The sequence below is a fragment of the Ischnura elegans genome, chromosome 2, assembly GCF_921293095.1.
Source record: "Ischnura elegans chromosome 2, ioIscEleg1.1, whole genome shotgun sequence".
NCBI lineage: Eukaryota > Metazoa > Arthropoda > Insecta > Odonata > Coenagrionidae > Ischnura > Ischnura elegans.
Window position 1 is genome coordinate 14,321,829 of NC_060247.1, and position 21,128 is coordinate 14,342,956.

A 21,128-nucleotide genomic window follows, 5' to 3' on the forward strand; every position below is an offset into this window, starting at 1 on the left:
ATTGAAAGCATATCAAATTAGATTAGTTCAAAACATTTATTACACGCGGAAAATGGAATTCATCATTTTATCAAGACATTAGAAGCACAAAAACGCGACGAAAATGGCTTTGTATCTATTTGTAAAAGCACTTCCAATCAAAATTTCAGTCATGAAAGAGGTTACATTTATAATTAATTACATTCACATTCTTTTCACCCAATGATGAAAAACAATTGCTTCAGCTAGATTTCAAAGGTGTTCCTCGTGGACGGATAAATAGTTGTTACTGAAAAAATGAACTGCTGCTCATGAAACCTTGCACAAAAATAACTATGCATCCGCCAGGATTCGAAGGTGGATCGTGAGAACGCATACCCACGGTTTAAACATCACGGCAACCAGATACTCCCGGGATGCATTTCAAACAACGGCTCGGAGCCTTTCAGAATCGACAACCAGACAGGATTTCATTCCTCCCGCAAACATATGCAAGAACAACAATCATTCATTCCTCTCCCTGCTGCCTTCCAGCGAATATGGGACAGCAGAGCACACGACTCTGGATGGGTTCGGATGTGTTGGGAGCGGCAGGGTGGCAGTGCCACGCCCAGCACACCTGCATCCGCGAGGCAGCAGGTGTCCCTAGGCGGAATTTCCATCGCTTCACACGAATTCATGAAAGGAAACCGCGTGGTGATGATTCAATTTCCTCCAAGGCATGGAAATGACAGCGGTGACTGACTCCTCCTCTCCCTAATACGGAGAGAGAGGAAATTTTTGGACCGGATATCCAAATGTTATCCAAGTAGGATGAACTCTCGGAATACCTCGAAATTTATATTTAATAAAATAACCTTTACATTAAAAAAATGTGCCATTATGCAACAGGTGTTTTCCATTCATCAGTGAGTAATGAACCTGACCAGAAGCATTCGAAAAACTCGTTAAAATACAATTCATTTTATGCAGTGCCGTTACAAACCTCTCGCTTAGAGGCTATTGAGGAAATCATACCGGCGGGAAAAGCCGATCAATTTGAAATGCCTATCCACTTAATTGAATAGCCTGGAAATTTGACATAGTTTCAAGATAAAAAAAACAATGGCTTGGGGAGACTTAATTCAGTTGTTGAAATTGCAGTGTGTTGGTGAAAGAAGAGCTTTTGGCAGTTAGTGAAAGCATAAAGAGTGCCCCATAATCATTACTTAGAGGTAATTCAATTATTAGATGCAGGAAATCTCAGATAATTGAATGAAGGGAATCTCCCTTAGTATGGTAATCTTCGTTTATCGTAAATTCACTGTCGGCAGCCACAGAATGCATTTTCGCGACCTTTGCGGCGGCTTTTCGCATTCCCCTTTATTATCTTTTTGGCCACAAAGGCAATATACTTTTAATACCTCTCCGATTGGTCGAAAGAAAATTCGCATGTTCAGATGGAGAACGGGAGATCAAGGGCATGCAGATATTAGCATTGATCGAAAGTCCGTTAAGTTCAAGAGTTCAATTATGCACATGAGACAAGTCATACAATAATATTCTGAAACCGGAAACCATAACTAACCTTTGATTTTCACTTATCTTAACTCGCAATTACCAAGTCTCTCGATTTTCATCGTTTTATTTATCCAATCACAAAAGGGAGAGATAATGTATGCTGCGCGATTGAGCGGGCAGAAATGAAAGCAGCTGTGGAAGTAGACCGAATCAAAATTGAGTGCGCAACCATTCTAGGAATTCACTCAAAATTAAATGAACGGTGAAAAAATTAGCCATTTTAATAAGAAACTATGACTTCAATAAATATAAGATAATTTTCCAAAAAGTAATTTTTGCAGAAGAATCTAGACGCAATTCAGCCAATAACTGCATAGTTTTATCCAATCTGATCATTGAATTAGAAATGAATCGAAATTTCTATTCATTTCAAATTCGTTATCCTCTCTAATACGATTATATTGGCTCTTTGTTGTCGCCCGAAACATAATTCGAAGGCTGCAACCTAAGGCGAAGGTTCTATTCGTGGCAGTTGACATATTAGAATGGCCGTAAAAAACGAGAGCAATAGCCGCGTGGTCGGCTGCTAGTATTTAGTTGATCACAATAAATTCGATCAGGTGAAATTACCCCGGAGGATTCCATGAAAATATGACAGAATCTCGGAAGACATTATTACCATCGTATTTTATCGCAAGAAGTTCCCTTATCGAAAGCAAATCGCGGAAGGCCAATCCTTCAGTGCCTATTTTTTCAAAGGTTAACTTGGAAACTGAAAGAAAAGTAGAAGCGGAAACACCGTGGTATGGATATGAGTGACTCACCTGAATTGCTGATCCTCAGGTCGACCCCGTTGCCGGCGGAGGCGGAGGGCAGCTGGGGGCTGTAGCGCGGCACCTGCAGGACGACGGGGGAGTGGGGGCCTCCGCCGCCGCCGCCGCTCGACTTGTTCACGCTCAGGTCCACTGGCTCCATTTGTATGGGTGGGCATTCCGCCTGCAACGACAACAGGAGCACGGATCTCAGCGAAAAGAGCATTGACAGACAGTGGATTCGAAACCCTAAGGCGGTCTCGCGGGGTTACTCTCCTGGGCCGAAGTCTGAAGCTATTAGCTTATCACCTCTGCAACACAGAAGGAGGAGGACAGGAAGGAAAAAGGAAGGAGGCGCCGCCGCGATAGGAGCCCGACGACGCCTCCTGGGACGGGATAGGGAAGGAAGGGATGGGACGAGGAATCCCGCACCGTCACAAAGGCGTGCGGGTCCTACCAATAGCAAAACAAGGAGAACAATTATTGTGCCAGCGATTATAGAGGATTATTCTATGAGGAAGAATAATCATACGAAGCATTGACAGGCAAGCAAAAAATAGTTGGCTAGAAAGATTCTCTTTTTATTGGGATGGAAGGAGCAGACACTCCTTTTCCGTGTCCACTTGACGCGCGGCCCATACTTCGGCGAAGACATCAGACATGACATTCAATTAACATGTGAACTTGGTGGGCAGCGTGTGTGGGCTAGCGTGTTTCACACAGCAGGATTCGTTATCCGTTTCTATTAAGCAGAACGAAGGAAAAAGTATCTACTCCGCAATTCGTGAATTTTTCCCTTTTAGCATCTTATTTCGAGTAAAGAACGAGGTACCAACCATTTACTCATCGACGCACCGTGGACAGGATCTGAAGACGCGTGGAAGTAATTTATGGAGGGCGTGAATTATATAAATTAATTTTTTGGCACCAAAAATGGTAGGGAAAATTAAACAAGCATCGTAATTACACGGCATGCGTAGGTTAAAATGAAGCCTTGAGAAATGATTTATAACGCGTGATGAGGGATAAGAAAGGATATACCTCCACATAAGACAAGTTATTACCTACGCAAATAAATAACCATGATAATATTTACAAGATAGAAGAACATTGTTACATTCCACGTCAATTACCATTCATTAAAAAAATACAGAACAGGTTTAACTAATTGAGAACGTTTTTCAGTAAGTTAAAGTAGAAAGTGTTTAGTGCGTGGGTCTATACTACTCCTAATATTTCCACAGCTTCGGAGGAAATTGGATACAGGAAAAATTAGTTCGCCCCGTGAAATAAATCGAGACAATTAGATATGGACGGTGTGGGCTATCAAAAAATTAATGAGCAAAATGCATTAGAAGATAAAAGAAGAGCAAAAAGAAATTAGAAGTAATTTGTACAGGAAGCAGCATCAAAAGAAGAAAGGGAGGAAAATGAAGATAAACACAGTCGTTAATGGCCATAATAAACAATTAATGACCCTTATTTTATAATTTCACTCATCCTCAATAATCAGAGCAGTCATTTCAACGGCAGCGAATCATTAGCACATAACTCGTAATTCTCAAAACGCTTCTGATGGGCGAGACAAGGCGAGTGAGATCGCCCACGAAAAGATAAAAGCAGACCCATTTCCATTGTTCACCAGCACTTGTGACTCGAAGCAGGACCGAGTAGGTAATCAGCCTGGCGGGAGGAATGCGAACTGAAAGCCAGGACTGGTCGAGTGGAAGTTCCCCTTCAGCAGAGAGCAGCACGGTGGATAATAATTGAAGAGGATGGCGTGAATGCTGCAGGAAGCTCGTGCGATGAAGAGCAGCACGGCTTTAAGGATCGCACAATTTCCTCGAAAACGGCCGTGTTTTGTCTTTTCCGGTGACGGATCACTCATTTAAGCTCAAACTATCATCATCGCATTTTCCGGATACGCAGAGTAAGCTGTTTTTTTTACACTTGCTAACATCTGAATTTATAAAATACTGACTGTGAGATATAATTTTCAAATTTGTAATACACACATTTGAGATATAAGCGAATGTTGAAAGAGGTTTACAGCACATCGCCTGAAAATTTCTAGATGATAGCAAAAGCATTAAGTGAGTTTTACATTACTAAAAAAAGACAGATGTGATGGGAGTGAAAGTCGAAGAGGACAATGTTTCTCCCACATTCAATTTTTCACGGGTCATACGGAAATTAACCCATGAGAAAATCGCTGACCGCGTACCTGTGGTCCACCTAATGGGATTAACGAATAAAAAAACACATTTTATGAGGACCACCTTAAGAGAAAGGTACACAGTCTCCGTGATGGAAAAAAAGGCCGACTAAATTAACTTCGTAAATTAAAAAATAAGGATTATAATTTTGAGCTGAACATAATAGGCATATTTAAAAGTTTGTACCTCCTTTCGGAATACGATTATAAGTCTTTAGGTGGTAAGGGTTTTTCTCAGATTATACTAATTACTATCCACGAACAAATTTAATTTGCCAATGCACGCAACGCGATTAAAAAGGCAAAAATTTTAATTACCAATGAGCGAGAGAGATGCAGAAAATTACTCAGACTCAGACAATTATACTGAAAACTACGCGAAATTTATCGGAATGCAGACCTCATGGAGATATCATAATCGATGTATTGGGAATGCAATATCATCACGAAGTATATTCATTGCATCAAAAATCTAACAAGAAACTGGAGTTATAAATAAAAAATACACAAAAAACAGGTACCGCAATTCAAGTGACTTCTCGCTTCAGCAGAAATATTATTGAGCCAGTTATGGCATGATACAAATGGTAGAAGGACTCAAAATTCTTAATTATATATAAGGAGGTAGTCACATAAAAAGAATATTATTTCTACACATATATGGTATTAAATGAGCCTAAAAAATAATTATCAGCTCCACAGTCCGAGAATCCAACTTCTAGATCAAGTTAGTTTGCTTATGATATTCCCAAATTTGAGCCCAGGAAACAATGACAGGATGTAAGGAATCCACTATCTAGATATAGATAATCTTAAAAATTCTGACAAACTCAGTTATAGTACAGTGGTGATGGGTGATGAGCCACTGAATCATAGACGAATCTCACCAGGACTGGTGGACTCCTGAAGCACTGGGGTCTTTCTCGAAAACATTGAAGAAATAACACAGAAACTCTGTCCTTAAAGAGAAATTCTTTTCCATATATCGGGGGAATGTCATATTTTCGCCTAAGGTCCGTACAGTAACGCATGTTACGACTGGGCATCGCGACGAATAGAAGCTAAAGTTAGACGGTTTTACCGAGGAAGGATCTTTAATCCTTATGTAACAAGGATGGAAAACAAATTTATACACCAAAATCAAAAGAACTACTGGAATAATAGAAAGGCATAGTTGACGGTAAATATTCAACGTTTTGACTCGGTGCGAAACGTGTACCTAGAATTGATATATTTTGAAGTAAAATGTAAATAAAAATGCCGGAGAAAAAATTCATCGAGACAGATAAAAATGAAAAAAGCGTTTACGTATGCCCGAAAATAAAAAAAACATTGTTGGTATTCTTCGAGAACTCTATTTAAAAATATAAAATACCCGCTATGGAGGAAACCAAAACAGAAAGTGCTGGCAGCGAGCACATTGGCTCCGCAGTCCTTTCACAAACAGCAAAAAGAACGCGAATGCCGGAATGAAGGCACCGAAAGAACACCAGGCGAAAAGAAGGCGGGCATTAATTATTTGCCTGCTTGCCATTTCATACGTGGCCCGCGAACCGAAACGCGGTCGTCCACCTTGGAGCATGCGAGTCGCGGGAGGAGAGGAAGGGGGGGTTGGAAAAACAAAACAAAAACGCCAACCGTCTCCAAAGACATCGAGGAGAATGGGTGGGGGGTTAGGAAAATAAATCAAGAATGTGATCTTCCCGAAAAAAATCCCGCTTCACTTGTAGTAGACTGCGGTGATTTCTTTAGACGACGACCCGACTCCTTGCTCAGTTTCGCTGAAGGGATTCTTGGGAGGGGGTGGTCTTCGCCCCCCCAAAAAAACTCTCGATATCCAAAAACTCGCGCGTCCCTTCTTTCCTTGTCTTCCCCCCGACCAGACCACACCCTTCCTTTGAGGGAAAGGACCGCGCCCTCCCACACGATGTCTGTGGATGCGGAGCTCTTTTTAGAGGTCGAGGGAATAGTGTGGAGGGAGGGAGAGGAAAAGAAAAGGGGAGGAAGGGAAAGAGAAGGAGCGAAAGAAGAGCGAGGAGGAAGAGAGGAATGCGGAGAGCGAAGGGATTGCGGTGGAAAGCGCGAGAGAAGAGCAATTGAAGGAAATGAGTGAAATTGATCGTAGCGGGCGTAACTTGGTGGAAATCCATAATCGCAGGAATAGAAGAACTGAGAAAGATAGAAGAGACTGAGAAGGATGAACAACTTTGCTATTTCCACAAGGTAGTTTATTAACACCGACCATGGTTTCGTTACAGAGTAACACACCTTGATAATGTTACTCTGTAACGAAACCATGGTCGGTGTTAATAAACTACTATGTGGAAATAGCAAAGTTGTTCATCCTTCTATTCCTGCGAAATGAGCGAAATTCAACAGGGCGGAGGCATTTCGACAATCCTGGCAAGATGGAACAAAATCATTAATTATCAAAGGTTAACAAGCTGGAAAGGATGTGTGCCGCAACCAATTGGCTGTCTCTACCCTTTATCATTGAAAAAAACCTTTATAGCAGTGAAAATCATGACCCGACCGGAAAGCTGAGAGAACTTCATGAACTTAATCTACTGGAGAAGCATTAAATTCCTCCCACATAATTAAGCTTCTGAAACTATTACTCGTAAGCTATATTGGTTATACTTTAGAGAAATCTCTCAATTGAGTATTTCCAAAGAAGGGATAACTCGATTGACGAACATAAGCGTATCTTTTCAATTGATCGAGACTGTTTTCTCAAATTTAATTTTATGCCAAAGGCGATCACTGGCCTGCTCTGAATTCTCTTCGAAGCGTCGCGAGTCAAACGAGCATGGTTTATGGCAGGCACACAAGGAAAAATTGGGAGGGGTGAGAGGGAAGGGGTGGAAGAGAGGGGGAGAGTCGGGATGGTGAATAGAGTCAGGGACGGTGGTGCAGTCGCCTTTCACAGCGCCCACAGAACCCCACAACACCCATCCAACATACGAACACGCACAAACAACGTAGCACAAAGAAAGATAGGCGAGAGTTGGATTGGAGACAGGAAGAGGGCGCCACATGATGAAGGAGCACCAACCAACAAAATATCACTGCTCGACTTAAGAAATGGAAGATCCATCGCAAAAATAAGTTACTCTGCCCCGTGTCCAAGAGAATTGCAATTCATCAAATTCAAACTCACGCAGTACGGCCTTGTGAAAATAAAAATAATACCCTCGGAAATACACAAACTACACTAATACTGGTGGGCATGTACGTATCCATACACCAATATATTTTCACCCATTATTTTGTATCTAGCATAGATTAGTTAATATTTCTTTAGAATTTAAAAATTATATCGCAATTGTTTTCTCGATAAAAAATCATTGTTCACTCATTCAGAAAAATTGGATCGTTGACAATGGATGCAACTTTTTTCTGCTCAGGATATGCTCACTTCCAAGGTGCTCATAGATCGCTCTCAAACATGCCATCCCCAGTATATTTCTAAGCTATCTCAAGGCTCTCATATATGTTATTCAGCTATGCCCAACGAGGAGCACTCCAAACAGAATCGTCAACAGCAAAAATGGAAAGCAGCCAGTTAAGCAAGAATAAAATATCAAACGTTAAGTCAATGAGTATTGGAGCGGCATTAAAAGAGAAACTAATCACATTCCCTATCGAAAAACAACGAAAAAAAACACCAAGTAATTTTAAAAACAAGAATTAATTCCGAACAGTTTATCAGGTTGAGTTCATTTCAGTTCAAAAAGGTTTATTTCGCGAGATTGACAATACATAAAATATAACAGGTAACAGGATAACAAAATAACAATATATATCTCGAGAAGCTGCTCAGGCTTGCGCTTCTTCAGCACTACTGGGATTGAACACTGGTACGGGAATGGTGTTGGCCTGGCCCTAAGGACGACGGGAAACCCGTAAAAGCGCCGTCAGGCCACCACGGTACAATAAATTATGAAATATTAACGTGCCAAGGATAAACTACGTTAATACAATTACAAGGACAGGCACATTCACAGATAATAAATAAATAAATAGTCTCTGCTCTTCCTTCACTGGTATTGATAGATAATTTAAATAACTAAAAAAATAAATAGTCTTCCACTGGTATCACTGGGGGGTTTGCCCAGTCTATTTGACCCGAGGACTCCTGCCAACTTGCACGTGCTGTCTACTCGTGGTGTACGCTACGTGAGCGGTCTGCCTGCACCCGAGACCTCCCTCCCGCTCATCTCCGTCAACTTCACATCTCTTGACCTCTCCCACATCTGCATTGAGAGCCCGGAAGCACACAGACTCACTAGTGCAAATACCGCCCCCGCGGAAAGGGCAGCGAAATGGCACGCAAACGGCATCGAGACTTTCCGGCGACCGATGATGGAGCGGCGGCTCAGCGATTGGTATGGGTTCATGGCCGGGAATCAATAGGTGCGCTCCTCGTATTTGGCCCCCGCGACGACGGGAACTTATTTGCACCCACGAGGACACAGGTGGCGCGTGGAAAGGAGCATTCCACAGAAGAAGGGATGGCTAACCGAGTGAATTCCATGCTCCCTCAGAATGTGATGCGTTCAATTAACTCGTAGTGACGACCTTTCATTTGCCAGACTTCAAAATTAGACATTAACTAGTATCAAATTCGTTATAATTTAAAACATTACATGATATTTATTTGACTATAATTGTAACATGAAGGCACACTGTTGCGCAGGCAATAACTTATCCCAAACCTTTGAATCCATGATGTTCTAAAAAATGGGCCCAAGATAATTTGAATCTCCTCGATTCCTGTGACGACGAACATTTGGTGTGAAGTAATCGTTTCGATGAATAAATGGTCCTGTAATGGAAATTGCAGTTGGCAGTTGAGAGTGTGTGTGTGTGTGTGAGAGAGAGAGAGGCAGTTGAGGTGATGAGAGATGACTTTTTCCTTAATATGACGAGACAACGAATTCACCACTGAAACTCAAGACAAGAGGATGACAGTGGCCACCAATGGTGATCACGTATTTCTCACTTGGAAATTCTTTCTAGAAGAGGATAAAAATCAGTTTTACCCTGACAACCTCTGATGATGTGTATCAATACGAGAAAGCACGGAGAGGATGAAGGGCTTCGCGCGCGATTCGAGTGGAGAAATTCGAACGTAGGAGAAAAGCACCGACGACCGAAAAATGAGGGAAAGGGCAAAAGGGAAGGGACAAATAAAGAGCGTCAGGGAAATGAGTACCGATCGACCGAATGGAAGTTAGGCCGCGAAACGAGCGCCGTAATGGGCCATTACAACGAATGAGAGGGACGTGGTCTCGCAATCGGAGGAGGCCACGTCTTTCCCTTCGCAAAAAATAAATGGAAGACGAGGACGCGGACGAACATTTGAAGAGAACGAGGCGGGGAGGAGGGGAGCTCGGACGTGGCTTATTACGGCGCCGCGACAGCCTTTGGGTCACATGGACATTTTCCTCCCTCGGGTGAAATACCAACTGGCAGCAGTTCAGGTCCTCACGGAAGGAAAACAGACGAGGGTGAATTAAGGACGCTCTTAAGTAAACGACGTGCTGGCGATTTCGAACTCATTGTTTATGCACTGTTTAGGTAAATACGGTATTCAATGCTGAAATACACGCGACCCAAATACACACACGGATGCTTCTGGGAAGGATGAGGATTATCCACCGTGAAAACGAGATAGATATTAAATTCACGGACTACGCCGACGAAATCCAAGCAGTAATTACAGCCAACAGCATGGCGATTAGATGCGGAAGGATCAAATGCAAAAGAAAGAGGGAGATAGAAGAAATCCTTGGCTGGAAGGAGGAATCCAGAATTACTTGCTGAACGTTAAGGATTGCATATGAATTAGAAAAATAGACAAGGCCATCGGAAGAATCCCTAGGATGATCACCACTATCCTGAGGATGATATCCCAAAGCTGGCAGGGAACGAAACTCTGTATTTGGCAACGGAGGAGTCGCCGCTGGAAGAAAAACTGAAAACTGCAGCGAAGATTTTCTACGAAAAGACGTCCTCTTCCCAAATTGATGACATTGCTGCCGTCGGAGTACCACGTCTCATCTCAACCACACGCCACAACTCATGGGATCGCTTCTGCCGACCGGTCTCCTCTATTGGAGAAGCCGATCACCAGCCACCGAAATGGAATTCATAATTCCCAGTCCTGGAAGACAGGACAGATAAATAATCTTCATCATAATAGTACTTGAAAAGTTGGAATGATGAAAACATCAATGCATCGCCTGTCCTGGAGGGAATAGACTGGCTAGTAGATGAATAAAAAATGAGTTTTCAGGATGGATGAAAGTGTGAAGAATAGCTCCAAAATATATATACATAGGGCATAATTAAGGGAATGAAAACAGTTGGCAGTCTCTGTCTATGAGATGGGAAAGTGGAAAAGGCGGAGAGCGACGCATTAGGAGTGGACCGCTTCGCTTAAAGAATGACACGAGCACAGGCGGAAACGATCTCCCAAGACGTCTTGGGGAAAATTCGGGCGGATTCTACCCGCGAGGACAATGGGAAGAATGCAGAGGAAAAAGGCGGAGACGGAGAGAGCGGGACCAAAAAGCCACGAATGACACGCGGGTGGATGCGGCGAGGAGTGGAGGTTCGTGACTGACGCCACAAATTGAATATCTAAAGAAGGGCAAATGAGCCTAGAAATGGGGTTTCGGAGGATCCGCGAGGCAACCTAGCCGGGGAAATGGGATTCCAGACAACAACGGTGACGCAAGAGCGGAGAGACGAGAAATAGCCAAACCCTTTCATCGATCAGCACAAAAAGAGCGAGGAGGATTCGAAAAACGTCGATACACTTACTGGACATTCTGCGAATCGTGAATAGTAGAAAGTATTCAACGCCCATCTTTAGCCTCAAACGAGAGGATAAACAGAAATAATTTCGACATTAGTAATCGGTATAAACTATTATTACTGCGATAGTTGGCCCTAACTTTACCCGCATACAATCGTAAGGTATTAGCCTGATGAAAACCTCTTTGAAGTCGTTTAAAAAGCCGTAAAAAGTCATGAGATCACGCTATACGAGGGAAATAAAGTTGGTTTCATATTACCGCGACCCTTAAAAAGTCATTCTCAATAGTCCTGGATGTCCTTAATGCACTTCCTCTCATAGACTATTTCTTACGCTGGATCACCTCAAATAGCTGAAAGCCAGTACTATCCCAATGTTTTCAATCTGGGAGGAAAGAGAGGGTCACCGTAGCGTAAAAGACTGCCTGTACTTCAGCAAAAACAATCCGTTTGTCTCGAACGGATATAAAACTGCGCGTACGAAGAGGTCATCTACATGTAAGCCCATGTTCAGAAAGACTGAAGAAGATCCTCAGAGTGCGGAGCAAGACGCGTTGGAGCGGGCGTCGCTCCGGTCGACTGGTGACGCACCCCCAGGCACGCAAGCACTCTTGCACAGCGAAGGAGGAAGGAGAGAGAGACGCATGGGGCCGGTGGAAAGGAGTTTGGCGACGGAGTGCGCGTGCGACCGCGGTGTCCCGTCAAAACGAAAGGATCGCTTACGAATGACATTCGGCCGGAAAGAGAAACCTCGAAAACATCGTGCGTTCATCAACGTCGCGAGGCAAAGGCAAAAGGAGGAAGTAGGCAAAAAGTGAACGGAGATGAAGAGGAGAGTTGAGCACTTGGTTAAGAGGCAATGAGTTGGAATTTTCCTCTTCGATAGGCACATTCAGGCCGTATTTGCAGCCGTAGTATCCAGCTCCGTTACTCGAAAATGAATGTTATTTGCAAGGGATTGGAGCATTTCAGTCGACACAAACAAATAAATTTCTACTAGTAATCAAAATATTATTCCAAGCGCGAATCCTGACCCAAAATCCACTTTCAAAAGTCGAAGTAAAACGGATAATCGGGGAATTATCAATGAAGGCCAAATCACTTACAAATTGTGATAAAAATAATATCATTTGATTATACTAAAAAAGCTATCAATTTTTTAAAAGTATTATCCATTTATGAATAATTTTAAATATGAGAAATGATTTTTACTGCCTATTTTCGAGCGAAAAGAATTTTTTTCCGCTTAAAAAGCATTACACCGTCCGCTTTCAATAAAAGTAAAAAAATATGCGAATGTCGGTTCATTTACCGCAACCATATCAGTCCATGCTTGTTTTCATCGGGAATGGCTCCTATATAAAATCCGTCTCGGGGCTTAGACGCATCTAGAATAGCCAAGTGGATTCTCAGTGGTCAGCTTGCTCTTTAAAATCGACCAAGTGCTCAATCTTCATCCGTTACCCATGGCTCGTCGCCGCCACATCTAAACCGCTCCACGCAGCAATGAAATGAAAGAAAAAAAACCCTAGCCTCCGCATTCGCCAGCCATCCCAACCCAAAATGCGTCCAACGGACGGCCACTCCCTTCACTGCATACACTCCGGTTATAACTCAAAGCGGCACTTCTTCCCTTATTTGGAGGAAGGAATCGAACGATTCAAACTGCCGCCGCCTCCGAATGGCGGGGACGCCAAGAGGATCAGCGGAAGGGTGGTGCCCAGCGCAAAGGGAGAAGGAGAATTGGAAGAATAAAGGATCGCCACGGCATTAAAAATTAAATGAAGGGTACGTGAGAAAATGTGGACTACTACGATTTCTTGAATGAGGGGACGTCGATTGAAAAAATAAAAAAAATATATATATAAAGCGAGAGGAAACGAAAGGCACATTAAAGTAGTGAGTTTGGAAGCAATGACGGCGAATTGTATGACCGAGCGAAAACGACAAATCTTATCGCCCACATATCTCTACGAGCGAGACATGAATAGGACACTGATTGATCATGAACAATGACTACCGCAAAATAGACCTCACTCGACTAAATTCATACAATATGGGCCCATTAAAAATACTATTTTAAATTGTGACGCTTAAAAGCCCAGAAATTGGATTCTTATTACCGGATCAGGAGATCGAGCATAGTAACCGAAAATATGATCAAATGAACAAGTGGTTAAATTACTCAAGAAAATCTAGAATTGAGGAAAAAAACGGACATGGAATGAAGTAAAGTTTCATATTCTTGAGAAATACCACACGGAAACAAATGTGCAACGGGTAACATTTGTTTGCACTATCTTTAGTCAAAAGAAACAGAGGCAAATTAATTTATTAGTGAACATATAAGATTGAGAATAAAACTGCACTGAATTAAGACAAAAATTATTTGAAGATACTTGAATGGAATCACTACTCTATCGCTAATAAGATAAGCAAAAGAATCAACTTTGAAAAATGCTGACGGTATTAGATGCATTTTATTAGCCCGAAAAAGAAACAAAAATTGGTCGTCCAATCACCCTCTGACAATACACTCATGATATCAAGAAACGCTCACGACGCTCTGATCACGTCAGGCAGGAAAATGTACACCTCAGCATCCGAATGTGTTCATTCACGTATTCAGCGCAAAAAAAGCCGTGTCTCACATTCTTCCCCATCTCGCGTAAATGATGCCTAATGAGTGAGCATGTAATGTTAGCACGTCACAAATAAACTCCGAAAATAAGACGCCAATGAGTAAAAACTTCTTAGCGGATCGCAAGCGAAGGGAAAATATCGACCACCACTGGCAATGAGGAGCCAGGACACGCAAAGCAAACAAACCAGTTTGAAAACAGCAGGATTGAGCACGTCCAGGGAGAGGAAAAAATATTGATCTTCTCCCCTCCCGACATGTGCATTCGTTTTTGGAAGAAATGAAGACATATATCAAACGGTTTATCAAATTCCTACCGCATATAACGCAGGGACTTTGGTCGGTGACCTAAAGCAACTCGTTTGAGTACATGGAAACATTTCTCAAAGAGACCGCCGCGATCCCTGCAAGCAGCTTTCCCAGTATCAATCTACGCATCCGGGCATATTATACACCCAACGAAACGTTCAACAAGCGTAAAAAGTCTCGCGCCATGTTTGGTTCGGTGCCCAGAGAGAATAATAGACAGACCTGAAAAGAAAATTAAGCTGAAATCCATCATCTCTCTTATAAATTGCATCGATGCCTAAATAATTTATTCTAAACACTGAAAGATAACCCTCTCCACCAATATTCACTTCTTGTTCATTCGTTCAATGCCGTGTAGATCGAAGTATTATTCCAGTGGGTATATGGCCACGCCAATGTTTTGATGCCATTCAACGGCTGCTGTGCACGCGAGAGACATTTGCTGTCACACATGATTAATTTCCCGATTTCCCACGAGAAACGATCGGAAGCATTGAGGCCAAACTATTTACTTATTCACTCGACAAGAATATGAATACTTAATGAGCGTGACGGTGAAATCTCCAGCAGCGATCGAAGCCACTCTATTTCCATCATTTAGGAATTCGAATGCGACAGCAACTTACTTGCGTAAGATTAGCGAATTGGACCACAGAGGAATGCAAAATAAACCCGCAAAGAGATCATGAAATTCCACGAAGATGATTTTAACTGATTTCTCAAGAATATCTTCGCGGTTGGAGGGGATGATGATAGAAAACCACATTATGTTTCCGAAAAATGCCTCGCTGGATCTTTGGAGGACACAAAGCATCGCGCTTCTATAGATACATAGCCTGGGGCAAACGCGGAAGATAAGCGTAACAGGTGATTGGAGTCCAGGGAGAGAGCACAAAGAATTCTTACCGTAATTTTCAATGCTCAAGATAAGTAGGTACTTAATGTAACACTAGAGATTGGACTGTTCACTCTATTCATCAATATATGCTTCAGTAGCCGCGATCGCATTTATTTCAAACATGAGACTTGTGAACACAGATAATACATTTTGCTCTTTCTCATATTTTATTTGCTCGCTCAGTATCAATGCAGGAAATACAATTCCTTTTTAACCTGATTTTGCTGTAAATAACATCGTAACCGTGCAATAATCGAAAATAAACAAAAAAATACATAAAGTTTTCAACATAAGAGTGTATAAAATTTATTAGGCCGACCGGAAGGAAAAAGTCAAAGGTTATGCAAAAAATTAAGAGCATTATTCGAAATATAATGAAGAATAATTTCTTCTGAGATGATGCAACATACTCGAAGAGGAACTATTTTCCTTCAGAAACGATCACGCAACAGACTAAAATACAAGAACAGAGAATTGGTTCTCTGCGAGATTGAAACAGGAGATTTGGAGTGAACTAACAAATATATAACGCGTTCCAGCACACACGTTCGCAGGCATGCAAACAACAGACGCACATATTTGTATTCCGTGTACGTTCACTCTGAGCCGGATACCTCCGCATTTAAAATATTCAGCGTTAAGCAAGCGATTCGGTCGACGGATATGGCCACAGATAGGGGCAGAGCGGAATACCATTACGCCGCGCGGATCAGAAATACAGAATGGGGTCCTTATGCACTCTCATACAATCGCTGCAACGCAAGCGGCTACTCTCTTCGCTCATTAACTGAAAATCGACGATATTAACGAGGCTGTGCGTGTGTGACGTATCTATCTGAGAGGGACGCGGCCAAACGGATCGATGCTTGCGGAAGCTGGTTTCAGAGAATAAAGAACTGATTCCGCCACCACCCTCACAACAATGCACTCCTTTCGTCCTGCAATGCAAATCTCGCTCCGGCCCCACGAGACCCATATTCCGGACGCGGACACGAGCAGCCCAGGTGATGCCTCGTTCAGACTACGATTGTTCCGGCAATCGTTGGAACTATCGTGCATTCACACGACGATGGTTAAAACCTCTGCTGACATCTAAATTTAACGAGAAATTGGCGGTTAGCAAAGCTGTTGAGGTATACAGGGCCAAGACATTACTGTGTTCAACGTGTATTCACCGAATAATTTTTCTTCCGCCCATATTCTTCCTTCCTAGGACAAATCCATGAATAAAAAATAGAGCGAAGAGAGCTACACGAACTTTTCGTCTTTCTCTTGTCGCTTCCTTTTCCGGTCTTCCAGCGCCTAATCATCGTTAAGTGGCAACGTTCGGAACTACGTGAACTATTGTTAGGATATACATTCACACAGCTAGTTCGGCCAACTATCGTTAGGACGATCGCTCGGACAATCGTAATGTGAACGAGTCATTCAGCCAGCCGACTTTAGGACGGCGGCAGCTTGCGAGTTGGCAACGACATTCTAAATTGATCCCGAAGCCGAGAATGCCTTCACGTATCCAGTTCGACACTGCAGCAATACGCGCGGTCCAGATGCACAGGCAGAGGATGAAATAAAACACACCAAGATACACACTAAGGATTAGAGACGGCCACAAACCAACTGCGATGCCAAGCGTGAAAAACTTTTAGTACGTCATTAGTACTCTCACAAGAGTTTTCTTGCCAAGGAGGATGCATGTATGCGGTGTTCACCAGTCTGCAAAGACTAGCGCTAGAACAGCGAAAGCGCTAGTCTAAGATAAGCGCTAGAACAGCGAAATAGCTCGAAAGGCTCCTTAGTTTGGTGTGTCGTCTGAAGGACACGAAGCGAGAAAAGCTCTCGCTCGCATTGCATCGCATTCGTGGCGGCATTCAGAAGATTCGAGTGGACTCGAGTATAAAAGCAAGCCATGCCGAACTCACAACCTTAACATTTTTCCCGATATTTCCCTCGTGGAAAAGCCCATTTCGACCGGCTGGCCGGCCGACCAAATGCAGTTGATTCTCTTCCACGAACACCTCAATCCTCTTTCGTGCCACTTCAATCCTCTCACTTTTCTCCACTTTCCCGTGGCGGAAAAAGCATGTCCTCGACACATTAATGGAGAATATTCAGAGAGGAGGGCGGGAGAGGCGGAATATTTACACTGAGTGTGTTCTCTCGTCCCGATTAAACTCTCCCGAATTCTCGCCTGCTCTTCCTCCCCAAGACGCACCCGCAGTCGGTCCACCCGTGATCATAACTTTTCAAAACCATTTCACCAGAATAACTACCAGCAACGAACTCTTTCGACGCTTCTATAAACACGGGGCTATTTTTCAGTTTCCGAAATCTCCGAGGCGTTACTGAAAGAGGAAACGAACATCCAGGCCCTTCTCTCGAGGTGAAGTGGAAGGCGTTCGATTATTATCACGCCACTCAAATAATATCATTGTGCTTGTTCACTCGCTTGAACTACTTTCCGTATCTCTTGAAATCCATTCTGAGGAGGAGAAATAAATATCCAGCCACCTTCAATATCAAACTAGTTTAGAGATCTCAAACATTCGCAGCCCACATTCTTACTTTAGACAGCTCCTATTGAATTCAAGAGTTCGAGAAATACGTTCACTGAAGCACTGATTTTCTGCTGAATTTACGGCATTGCATAGTTATGTTACAGCCATGGCGGAAATTAAAACTGCTGGTACAATTCTAAAAATTACTACAAATATACTTGACTATCAACTATTACTTACATTATCGACGAAGAGACAAGTTTCATATTTAGGAGCGAGATTATCGAATGCCAAATGACGCTCATAATATTTTAATTCTGTATCAATGATTAAAATTAAAAATCACCTTGAAAATGACACAAAGTGTCAAAACCATGGTCGGTTAAGCGTTAAATAAAATAGTGTGGATATTACTATTTGTGTTTTAAACATGGATATAGCATTATTCCACAAAATTAAGCCTGAAACGATTTTATACGTTTTAATTGTGATTGATTTATGAGGTCATATAATTTTATTGGTTCTCACCATTGATCGTAACGTGTAATATTATGGGGATAATAATAGAATGGCCAGTACGATGCGAAAGTACAATGATATTTCAATAAAACTGCTCTGCCACTTAACTCTCGCATTTCTGAGAATGCAATGACAGCGTCAATGCGCGCTGCAAAGGACACACGGAGGGAAAATAAACGGCCGCGCTCACGCACTTGTACCATTTATCTTGATACTTAATCGTGTTTCAGGCGATCTCTGATCGTTTCTTTTTCATGCGCCCGCCTGAAATAAAAGTGCGGACTTCGTGGGACGAAGGGCTTGGAGGGCAGGCTAGGCGGGGAGGGAATGGAAGAAGAGTTGATTGAATGGTATGAGTGTGTCAGAGCAGATCTGTTCATTACAACGAAGTCACGAACATTCGTGATTGCGTCGTAATCCACCCCGGGGGAGACACAGACGCCAACGGGGATGGCGGAAAAAAATATGACAAAACATAAGCGTACACTCATGTATGAAGCGGGTCGAGTGGCCGCTAATAACCGCGCGGATTAATCGTCCCCGGCAGATAGCGCCCGAACGAAGACAAGATGGATGTCTCTAGCGCGTGGTCTACCGTCAGTGGGTGGAAAAATGACAAGGAAAATCTCTCATCCGGAGTCTTGAATGTACACCTCGCGCGACCAACACGCACTCGAACGCACAGTATTGCCGAAAGAGAATCACTTATGCTTCGGAAGGGGGGAAAGGGGGGCTCTCTTCCAGTTGGGAAGTCCCCTACAGGGTGGTCGAGGCACCTGTTACGAGGCGAATGGCGGAGAGAATGAGGAGAGGGGGGGAAAAAGTGGAATGCATTCAATGCGAATGAAAAATGGTTTCGAATATTCTCCCCTTGGGAGGAGGGGTGGAGTGTGGCCAGAGCAAGACTAGCAAAGACGGAATGGGATGAAATATGTCGTCACATCAATCTCGCGCAGAAGGTGACTGAATGCAGTCCTCAAAGGGGAGGGAGGTGGAGCCGAAATTTGATGAGAGCGTTTATACTCCGCCTTAGTCGTTCGCTGTCGCACTTCTCCGCGTGGCGTTTAATTTGATTTTTCGACCTCTCCCCATAGATGAGACGAGAACGTCGCGTCGGGCTGAAAAGGCAGCCGTTTCGAATCCGGGCCTCCGTCACCGCTCACCACAGTGATTTCTTTCGCTCTCGCAACGAGCCACGCCTTCGGTGCGTCCACGGCAGCGTGTCTTTTCAATCGCAGATGAAATGGGGACCGATTTTTCTCCTAGGACCACCAAAGGGAGATGGAATATGCTACGTACGAGGTAACGCTTCAGGCATTCCAAAAAATCATCTAAAATACGAAGTATCAATTGGGAAGAAGGAGAGTTAAGCATAAACAGTGGAAATTAAAATATATTTACTCCAGAAAGGAAAAATCAAAGAATCTTGGGAGAAAAATTGCATCTCAGCCTTCATCTACAAGTAGGAGAATTTTAAATATATAACTCTATATGTAACCGTAAAATTCAGATGGGAAAAGTTTTTAAAACTGGACTTGAAAGTAAACCCTGTATAAATTAGGAGATCCTTATAGAAAGTAAGAACAATGTTGTAATACTTACAATAAAGATACTGAGGCGTAGCAACGAGAATTTAGACGTAATTCCAGTATGAATTGGATTAGAAAATAGGCTATGTATGCGAATCGCCCATCATTTCCATTACTAATTGTAAGTGATTGGTACAACTGACAAGCGAGAATACCGAAGGATTCTTGCGCAAGCATGGAAAGGGAATCCGAATAGTTGCGGGTGGAGTGACAGTGTCATAAATCGACTTCACACTCATGAGGAGAGAAACGCAATCCACTGATTTTAATGGCCTTCCAAAGAGATAAGCGAGCGCATCCCGCCAAATGGGTGCAGAGTGCAATCGGTGTCAAATGCACTCTAGGGCATGTAAACCGGCACAGTTGGAAGGAGACACCCACATTATTCCAGGGAAGGGTTAGGTGCGTGAGACGGACGCTTATAAGAGCGAGCTTGAATGGGTTGATGAACGTAGCTAGAGCCGAAAGCACACTTGTACAGACTTCAGCTCACCAACTGAAATATGCAATGGTGGTTGGAGAGGCTGCTCTTAGGAACTGTATTAGGTTAGAAGAAGTCAACTAGATTGATTTCCAAATAATTTAAATGTTCCCGACCCATACTTTTCAACGTGTAATTTTCAAAGCCATTTTCAAAGCCATGTAACGAGCCATTTTCAAAGTGTAATTTGTGCAACTCAAAGCCTTTAAAATAGAGCCTATTATAATACTTGAACCTTGCACTATTCTGGACCACAAAATTAGAGAAAAATTAAATTTGCATTCGACATAAATAGCGTAACCATTACGAGTGAAAGGATGTCGTCGAGAGAATCAGCCAATCGTGGAGAGCGTTAGAGGTCAAACATTTGACTGGAGGCACGCGGGCTCAAACAAATTCTCTCAACGTATGCGCACACGCCAAAAAATCGCCCTCTTTCCTGCACCCACTTCGAGAAATTGATGAGGCATTCAAGTACAAAGCATAAAAATCGACGACCGCTGCCCACTACGACTACTCCCGGACGCACGAGAAAGCCACAGCCACAGAGGCAAGGCAATTCCTCACGGAAAGTTGACAAAACGAGGACTGTCGCCATGGGAACGGGCGTGCGGCACGGTCCAATTACACGTCCGCAGGACCCGAGGCAAGAGCGCGTGCTTTCACCCGCAAGAATATCTACGAGCATTCTTCCACCGAAAATATATGCTCTTAATATGGCAACGCAAAGGACGTGGGCTATGCAAAACCTCAACCAGTGACCAGTTTATGAATAAAAGATGTGTGCACGGATGTAACAAGATAGAGTATCTTAGTACAATGCACTTGCTCAATCGCATTCATGGTGCCTCGGTGGAGGCGG

The 21,128-nt window shown here is 43.0% G+C and overlaps 1 protein-coding gene across 3 annotated transcripts in view; it reads right to left on the reverse strand.

Annotated features, from left to right (window-relative positions):
• Positions 1-21,128, reverse strand: part of LOC124153420 (Krueppel-like factor 8) — an 892,525-nt gene that overhangs the window by 361,285 nt on the left and 510,112 nt on the right. For all 3 annotated transcript variants that reach the window (XM_046526561.1, XM_046526562.1, XM_046526560.1), the window contains one exon: positions 2,304-2,475. In XM_046526561.1, coding sequence (XP_046382517.1) covers positions 2,304-2,475 — 172 coding nt within the window. The remainder of the gene's footprint in view (positions 1-2,303; positions 2,476-21,128) is intronic.